The sequence below is a fragment of the Arachis hypogaea genome, chromosome 8 (genome assembly GCF_003086295.3).
Source record: "Arachis hypogaea cultivar Tifrunner chromosome 8, arahy.Tifrunner.gnm2.J5K5, whole genome shotgun sequence".
NCBI lineage: Eukaryota > Viridiplantae > Streptophyta > Magnoliopsida > Fabales > Fabaceae > Arachis > Arachis hypogaea.
Genome location: NC_092043.1, coordinates 46,002,288 through 46,011,799, shown reverse-complemented (window position 1 = coordinate 46,011,799; position 9,512 = coordinate 46,002,288). Strand labels below are relative to the sequence as shown.

The 9,512-nt window shown below is 33.7% G+C and overlaps 2 protein-coding genes across 3 annotated transcripts; one reads left to right on the top strand and one right to left on the bottom strand.

The window, feature by feature from the left end:
• Nucleotides 1–287: 287 nt before the first annotated feature.
• LOC112707815 (psbP domain-containing protein 5, chloroplastic) lies at nucleotides 288–4,237 on the top strand. 2 transcript variants are annotated; one of them, XM_025759791.3, is made up of 10 exons: nucleotides 288–631; nucleotides 717–825; nucleotides 1,299–1,348; nucleotides 1,791–1,858; nucleotides 1,940–2,038; nucleotides 2,343–2,402; nucleotides 2,900–2,959; nucleotides 3,048–3,102; nucleotides 3,285–3,334; nucleotides 4,002–4,237. In XM_025759791.3, exons 1-10 carry the CDS (start codon nucleotides 403–405, stop codon nucleotides 4,098–4,100), a joined length of 879 nt encoding a protein of 292 aa, XP_025615576.1. In that variant the 5' UTR covers nucleotides 288–402; the 3' UTR covers nucleotides 4,101–4,237. The 2 variants fall into 2 exon arrangements, with proteins under 2 accessions (XP_025615576.1, XP_072057604.1); XM_072201503.1 differs by lacking the exon at nucleotides 3,285–3,334 and having other exon boundaries at nucleotides 294–631; nucleotides 3,048–3,127; nucleotides 3,968–4,237.
• A 168-nt stretch (nucleotides 4,238–4,405) lies between these two features.
• On the bottom strand, nucleotides 4,406–9,054 carry LOC112707814 (syntaxin-32). The gene is made up of 5 exons (XM_025759790.3): nucleotides 8,473–9,054; nucleotides 8,075–8,325; nucleotides 7,543–7,718; nucleotides 6,151–6,348; nucleotides 4,406–4,867 (listed from the first exon to the last, which is right to left on the bottom strand). The coding sequence occupies exons 1-5, from the start codon at nucleotides 8,714–8,716 to the stop codon at nucleotides 4,708–4,710; spliced, it is 1,029 nt and encodes a 342-aa protein (XP_025615575.1). The 5' UTR covers nucleotides 8,717–9,054; the 3' UTR covers nucleotides 4,406–4,707.
• Between the last annotated feature and the right edge of the window lie 458 nt (nucleotides 9,055–9,512).

Genomic DNA, 9,512 nt, shown 5'->3' with positions numbered 1-9,512 from the left:
AACATATAATAAAATTCGAGTAAAATAATTACATTAGCTAATAATTTAGTATGAGTTTCTTTTTCTCAAGTTAAAAAAATTGATAATATAATAACTCATGAATTAACTCAAGAAAAAATATATATAGACAATAAAAATATTAAACAATATAAATAATAGATATATCGAATATTCATTTCACTGAGTGTACGAATGATTATTGACTCATCTTTACCCTGCCCAGAAAAAAAAAAGTTATTTTCTAAAAATAAGGAAAAAAGAAATAAAACAAGAAATAGGAGCATGACAAGAACGTGGCATATGAGCAGAATCAGATTACTGAATCGAGTTTGAGAAAGTTAAGATATGGTCAGTGGATGAAGAAACACTTTAGAGTTAGAGACCTTCTACACTTCCATTGCAATGGTTTTGCACTCTTCTCTCTCACTCTCACTCTCTCTCTTCCCCGTTCTCAGTCCTAACAACAATAACATCCACCTTATCCTCAACAACAACCTTAATCAACACAAACACAAACGCAAACACTTGTCATGTTGTGCTCTGAAACCCACTTCCCAAAATAATACCTTCTTTAGAAGGGATTTTGTTCTCTTTGGTCTCACTTCACTCTCTCTAACATCCCCACTTTCTGGTACTCTCACTCTCTCTCTCTCTCTCTCTCTCTCTCTCTCTCTCTCTCTCTCTCTCTCTCTCTGACGCTTGTTCTTACTTTGCAGTGACACTTGCTGAAGAAGAACCGAAAATGGCTTCCTTTGAAGATGAACTAAATGCCTATTCTTATCTCTACCCGGTTGAGTTGCCATCTAAGAAATTTGTCTTCAAATGGTAGTTACTGTTCATGAAATTTGATTTGATTTGTACTAATTACTTATATGCCTCACAATCCATAATGCTTATAATAAATTAAAATTAAGTGATAACAAAATTGTTTGTCTTTTATAGTAGTTACTGGATAGTGGATAGTACAAACAAAAGTAAATGTAGTTTGTGTTAATACTTAACTGCTCTATTTAGTTAATTATGCATAGATGTTAGTTAAATATATGTTTATAACTGTATATAACTCAATGTTTTATTGATTCATCTTCAATCTTATTAAAAAAATCCTAATCATTTTATATATATTATTTAGTGAAAGTGACTCTATGGGACTAAGCATTTGGTGCTGTGCTACTGCATTTAACAGAACTATAATTAGTTTAATTCCTCTAAATCCAATTCCTGTCTGGAAATTTTTTCTCCACTATTAAGAGGAATTTTCAAATTGTAGGAAGCTAACTCTTTTCATTTATTTAAAGGGTAGAATCACGAAAGCCCGAGCGATACTCTTCAGCTGCGCCACTTTCTCGTAAGTTCCATTCTTTCCCTTAGCATCATTGCAAAGGTTTATCTTATCAAATAGCTTAAGATTTGAGGCCATGGTTTGTTTCCATTCAAATCTCGTGTGTTCTTGAGCAGAGCAATACTACATGGTTAGCATCCATATTTAGAGGGGTTTTACTCACAAGAAATATATAGTTTGCACTTATATTTACAGAGTTTTGAACACATTGAATCAATATAATTTGCACCCAGATTTTTTCAGAGTTTGCACATATGAATTAGTAAAATTTATTTGTTAAAGATAATTTAGTGTTTGTGCCGGTCAAATAACGACAAAAAATACTAAAAATTGCTGGCCGCCAAGAGTTTTGCTTCTTGAGCTTGTTGTGCATCAAAGTAACCAAACCATTTGGTTACTTTATGATTTCCTTTTTCTGATAAAATATTGCTCTGCTAATTCTGTACAGCTGATGCTCGCCTGCGCATTGTATCGGAACGTGTTGATATTATTGATAATCTTATTATCTCTGTCACGGTATTTTCCGAACCTCACATTTGGAACATGGACTATTATTAGTTATCTATTGATTTTTTTTTCTTTTTTGTATTAAATCAGATAGGTCCCCCAAATTCGAGCATTATAAAAACAACGGATAAGAGTAAATGGACTGCAAGAGAGGTTGCTGATTCGGTTTTATCTGACAAATCTGCACTGGTAACATGTCACTCATTTATAAATTATGTCTACCTTATTCTTAATTCATATTTGACTGAATATGAATAAGAATCCTATGATTTTAAACCAATAGCTTTTGGATTGTCATATTTACCATGTCTCATATGTTGAAACCAATATGAATTCTCTAATGGATGATTTGAGCACTGAACATGGCCTTTTAAACTTTATTGTCTAGGCATGAGTAACATTTATTTAACTATGTTAATTACAAAATTGCTTTGCTTGTCATCCATATTGAAATATGTCAAATTTATAACTATATGATTGTAACAATTTGCAGCGAGTTACCTCTAGTCAGCGCTTAGCTGAGAGTTCAGTTCTTGATACGCATTCCGGGGAAGTAAGTTTTAGGAATAATATTTATTTCTTAAGTCTCTCTCATATTTGATGGGTGTTAAAGAAATCATAGTCTGATGTAATATCAAATGTATATGATGGGAGAACCATCAAATTGGTCCCTAAAAGCTTAAAATGTTGACAATTTAGCCCCTAAAAGAATATTATAAGTCTTCAAGGTACCCCAATAACTAATGTGTTGACAAAGTAGTCCCTGCAACATTTTTATTAAAAAATGACAAATCCCATTCAAATAACAGATTCACCATTACACTGCCATAAACTATTAAAATATCTTTTAGGGACTGATTTGTCGGTGTTTGATTGTTTAGGGCTATATCGATGGCTCTCCGGCTCTCCCTATATTTGTATAAATAGATATCAAAATGTAATTGTTTGTCAATGACAATGAATACTCTAAATATAAGACATAGTACTCAACATCTACATTTTTAAGTTCAAGTTTACTCATAGTGGAGCATATCTACACTCTCTTTGCAGATTGATGGAGAGCCTTATTGGTATTATGAATACCTTGTTCGCAAATCACCAATAAAAGTTGTAAGTATTTTGTTTTGGCCCTCAAGGAATGATGTGATGTACTGATGTCTGTAATGGCTTACCTTTGCCTGGCAAATTGTGATTGCAGACACCGGATTCAAGTGTCTTTCGCCATTATCTTGCTTCAACAGCTGAAAGAGATGGTATATCCTCTCATTTTTACTACTTGTATTTTAAACTTGCTTAGTTAGATTATTTCTACTTGTGATTCGATACGAGACTGTTCTGTCATGGTTTAATACTTCAGAAATTCTCGAGTTATATTTTCTTTTCATCATTTCATTTTAGCAATTCTCTTCTGATATTGCGAAGCGAATGATTGCAGGTTATTTCTATTCTATCAGTGCTTCAACTCTTAGCCCACAGTGGGAAAAGGTACTCCACTCTCTCTTATGGTGTTTACATTTGAACAATTATGAATGAAGTTAAGCACTTCTAGAATGATATAATTAAATCCTAGTTAGCAAAGGAAATTCTTGTAGCCGATTTGGATGACAATAATAGTAAGTGTGAAAGTAGCTACTTTTGCTATTATGAAGTTACATAATTTCATAAACATCTTTATACTGATAGTGCATACAAATTAAACTTCTATTTATTTATCTATTTTCTCTAAAAAGTTCATGAATGAATTAAAGGATTAGAAGATGTGTGTGCAATCAACCGTGCTACGTGCACACCAAAAATAGCCACTAAATTAGCTATAGGTGTAAAATAAATGTTAAAATACACGTTGAAAATGAATTAAACAAAATATGTACTTATATATTCAAATGCATGGTGACTGATTTGGTAGTTGCTTTTTTATGTGCACATAGTATTTCTGGTGTACCAAAAATTTCCTCATTGGTTACAAGGTCGTACGTGGAAACCATATTTTCTTTGATGTACCAAAAATATTTTATCTTAGTGCTACCATATGATGATGTGCCATTATATTTGCTTTATCTTTTAGGAATAAATATTCCTTATTATTTTGTTTTTGTTTTCTATCCCTTTTAGGGGCAGGCTCTAACTAATGTTGACAATACTTTTGGTGTAGATGGGGCCTTTCCTTGAAAAATCAGTGAGCTCGTTCCGCCTTCTAAAGCCAACCGAAAATTATGTTCCTCCTTATAAAGATCCTTGGAGATTTTGGTGAATAGAAGAAAAAAAAAGAGATCAATTTTGTTGTATTCTTGTATTGATTCTTTTGGGATATAATTTATGCAAGAAAGTTGAAATCGCATATTGTATTCTTTTGGGTTCGCTGAAAAAGGAAACAGAAATTATCAAAAATGGAGTTATGTATGTAATCACGCAACAATTCCTTTCGTAACATTGAATTTGTACAAAAACTAACGATGGATGGAATTGCTGGGCAAAAGAATAACATACATTTACAATACTATAAATTCCTCCTTAAATATTCGGAAGCTGTAATCTCAGTTACCAGGGATCAATTAATGATATTAATCTAATACATTTTGAATTAGAAGAAAACCTTTACAGAAGCCTCCACTGCGTAATAATCATCACAAATCACAACGATATTATAGTAAATGGATAACATGCAATGCCCAATAGTTCTTAACCTTCCCAAAATATGACAATAAATACAAGATTTGACAAACTTGTTGGGAGCTAAACTCTTTAGGAACGAATATATATATTCAAAGAAAGAAATATTAATGGGATACAAAAGGCTCATCACCAGTAATAAGGCCGTCACTTGTGTCCTTGTTTTCATTTCTCTGTCATTGGAATGACTATGCCACAAAAAATAAGAAAACCATGAGGAAAAATATTAATACAAAGAAAATCTTGATCATCAGCCACCTATTAGAAGATATGCTGTTCAGATACTTCAACAGAGCCCCTTGTGCACCTTCTACGTTTGCCAATGTATCGTCCATGTTCTCATCAATTCTGAAAATTGAAATACACACAGCATTACACCCCCCAAAAAAAAAGCAAAAGGAGTACCTCTATCAACCCAACAAATGTCTTAATTGCACAAAATGAAAACGAAAATGGAAATAAGGACAAGTTAATTCAACTAGTTAGCAATCAAGGTCCAAGAGATGCAACTGTTTCCAGCCAAATTACTATTTTGAAATGTTTGTAAGGGTGTCAAACTACAAAGTTCAAAAGAAACTAATGACAGGGCTAAGGGCTAAGCCAATGTAAACTCAACTTCAATTAATGATGAAAACTCAAACGTTAACTCATAGCTAATGACACATATATTAATCAGGATTAGCACTTAAACCAGCTAATAGCATCAAATCAATCCTCATATGGCAAAGTATTGATTCATCCACAATGTCCTAAGCCAATTTTTATTTGAATTCCGGCATATCTCAAAGCATACCCAAAAATAAAATTAAAAAAATTCAAGAAACCATGAAAATAATTTCATATAGTCATTGCGGGAGGGGAATGAATTGGAGAATAGTCATTAGCATGAAAACTTTCATTAATATTATTTAACCTGTCCCCACTCAACAAAAGACTATTAAGTAATTTCAACTGACCATATACCAGAACCAAGAGGAAACAATTTTGCTCTAAGAATATTATTACATATTTAAAGGAACTAATAGGATCAGTGAAGTGACTAAAGCAAAACAAGAAAAGCCAAAGTGTGGGTTTAGTGCATGTGATGCAACTCCTCTTGGTGTCATAATGCATAGGAACAGAAACTTTTCAAGTACAATACAAGGACACCATAGCTGTTCATAATTTTACCAATAACACCATATGTTCACTTTTTCATCAGCAGTTTTCCCTTTACACTTACTATTGCACTATAGGGAGATTATATTCTAACAAGTAATTTCACCACACTATAAGCAAAAAGATGATAAATTTTAACAGCATTTGGCATCCACAACCTTATGACAACATGCAGTAAACAACCCAATCATACAAGGAACCATATATCCTCCATACACCAAACACACTAGTGTTCTATTGTTCATACTACCGCAGCTAAGTTCTTATCCAATTATTCTGCTCAGTAAGCAGCAAAACAAAAAATTAAAATAGGATGCGCACATAAGGCCTACAACCAGAAGCCAATGCAAAAAATTGCTACACATAATACAAGTTTATATTGATGCAAAGACAAAACTCAATCCACAATCAATTTTAGCAATAAAGTGCCATAAGAATGTAAGCACATAGTACACCAGTGAGACATATAGAACCTGATAGCAAGCTCTCCTTGTTGGGAAACGAGAGTTGCTAATTGATTAAAAATATTGCTGAGTTCATGAATGGTGGATTCAACATTATGAAGAGCTTCAGCTCTGCTTTGCATGTAACTGTCTTGCAATGGAACCATCTGCTGCTGTTGTTGTTGCTGTTGCTGTAGCAATGGCTGACTCTCCCCATCTGCCTGCTTCCTGTGGATTTAAAGGCCACAAAAGAAAATAAGGTTTGAGGCTAGAGTTCAAGATATAATTTGACCAAAACCTAGAAAAACCTTTAACATCTCTACATCTATATCTATATCTATATATATAATATATAATGGGAATACGAGAAGGGTTGGTGTTTGACTTTTTTTTTTCCTCTAAAATACCCTTCATTATATATAACGTATAAAAAATACTTTTTATTTGTTATATCAGAGACTTGAATCCAAAACCTTTTGATTAAGTTATAAACAATTCACCATCTCAACTAATCCCATTTTTATTACTTTTATATACATTTAATAAATAAATAAATGAGTGAATCAATAGGAACGTTAGTGCCTATTGATACACTAGTTGAAGCATAAGAAGTTTTCATTGTTGAATACAAAAGGACCCAAATCTTCCCTCGTAACTAGAGCTTTCCCTTTGGGTCTTGTAAGGCAAGTTTCATGGACCTGATCAAGCATTTCCATCTTAGTCAGACCAGCCAATCCCCAACAGAGGAAAATGATTTCAATGACATAACAAGTTTTTTAAGTGCTTTCTTATTTGATCTTTTTCACTCAACAATTTCTCCTGGACAGGCCAAGTTAAAGTAGTAAACTAGTACCACAATTTTACCAGGCAGGAACAGTCCAGTCCAAAAAGTTAATGTCTTAGGGCTACTGTCTTGACACGCCTTACTTGTAAGTTGTAACAAAGGAAAAAATGAAGAGAATTGACTAATCAGGTAAAGATATGCAATGAGGAAAAAATAATTAAATAACACAGCAAAAGGACAATGACAGAGTTCTTAAATTCAGTATCTGAAATTAACCTCGGTACAGTGGTTGCTAGACAATGCAGCAAAAGTTAGGTTACACTTCAATAATAATAATTCAAGTAAACCAAATAAATGAAGGATACACAACTACAAGCATGCTCCATTCTGCTTAAAAACTAAGTTTACTTAGAGTCACTACTTTGTTGGAAGAAAAGTTATGCGCTTAATACTATTATAAAGCACATTGTGGAAAATAACGTGATGATTAATGAACACAGAGCAAATGAAGTTATCTTACAAACCATTTGTACTAGGATTTAAAAATAAAAAAATCATTAAAGCAAGAAACAACAAACTCGTGTTTGATTATAATCTAAAAACCAACAATAGAAGAAGTAAAGTAGAGCACAACTTACTTAGGAAACAACTCAGATGAAGATGAAGACCCACTAGCCCATGGAGGTGCGGGGGCATTAGAAGCACTAGCAGCCGTCCTTGTAGCTAATGGCCGTTGACGGACAAAAGGATTAGCAGCATCCTTAGAACCAGAGGCCGAAAACAATTGTCTCCTATTCTCATGTACTTTCAAGTTCTTCACGAAAACAGAAACACAGCTTCAGTCATCAGCCATAAAATATAAACAAGAGTAAATTACACCAACTTTTCCTTAACTTAGATGATATCACACACGACAACTCTCCAATTTGTCATGCCTAAGCTAAAGTTTCAAGGGTAAGGAGTGTCATTAGAGTTTCCATGTGATGCTCAGCATCACAATTTAATGTATTGGGAGTGTAGCATTGCCTAGATCTTACAGGTAGCTAGTGTATATATTTTGAAAATGGCGTAGCTTTCGTGTGCAATTATAATACCATCTGACGTGGTAAGTGTAACTTACCACATAAACTGACAGAATCACATCAATATAGTAAAGCTGCAATACAGTACCTCGGTTCTCATGGTGAGAACTTCTTTGAACTCCTTGGTGGTGCTCATCAAACGGGTCTTGAGGTCATCTACAACCGTAGTTGAATGGCTGGTAGTGTCGGCAGAAACGTTCCCGCTCTCATTCCTCGAGTTGCATAGCAACTGAAGATCCACAACTGCAGAGTTCAACGCAGTAATGTCTTGCTTGATTACACTCGTAAGCTCTTGGATTTCCATTGTAGGGTCATCAAAAACCGAAGTCCTCTTCGCCACTACAAAATTTTAAAAAATAAACAAAAGAACACAAATCTCTAATCTCTAACCTCTTAAGCTCTAAACTAACAATTGCATAAAAAAAAAGACAGAATGCAGAGAAAATTGAGGAACCAATAATCGAGATTGTTACGGAAATTGCTTACACTTGGCGAGCTTGGCGAGCTTCTGAGAGGTTTGGTGGATCCCATAGCCAATCTTGGAAGCCCTTCGATTGAACTCGGACTGAATTGCGATTGCGGATCGCTGTTCATCCGATCTGGAAGAAGAAGAAGCAGCAGATGAAGAGGAAGTGGTTGTGGGTCCGTTTGAGGAAGAAGATTTCTTCAACCTCTCGGCGATGGTATGGAATTCGTGCGTGCGATCCCGAATCGACGAGTGCGCGTGCATCTTCTTCGAGATCTGTGGAATGCGAGGGGAGAAAAATAGATCAAGAAAACCCTAGATCTAATTTCGTTACTGAATTGGGAATCGGAATTGGAATTGCTGCTGTGAAGAGATGAATTGGAATTGAAGGTAGGAGAAAAAGCTAGCTATGTCGTAACGAAATGCGAAATTGGGAATAATTGCATGTTATTACAGTTGATTATTGAACATTGATGAACCCGCTTTCAGCAAATAAAATCTCAACTTATCCATCACTGGTGGATTTATGAATCCACATTTAAGGGTCTCTTTGTAAGAGCTCGATAATAATCCATTTATTTTGGAGTCATATTTCGATTTACAGGAATATTTGGTAAAATATTAACTAAAATTTGTCAAAATTTATTATTTTTTACTTTATTTAATATATTATATAATAAATAAATATTAAAAAAAATAAATTCTGATTATTAGATTTTTTTATATAAATAAAATAAAGGGTAATTTATCAAAATAAATAAAATAGCTTGTAATATTATCAGAATACACATTTTGTAAAATAAATACCAAAATGCATTTTTTGCATAAATTATGTAAACTGCGATAGAAACTTATGATTTACAAATGAACATAAACTGCTACACCTTTACAGCGGGTTATGTTGATATGTAAAATGGCTAAAATTCGCTCAATTGAATATTTTTTCAACCTGAACCTTCAACTTTATCATAGTTTTCACCAGCTTCAACTCCAGTACTTCACCCATATCTAACATCTCATTGCCCTGAGGCTCGACGACAAGGTGTGGTTTGTACTTTTT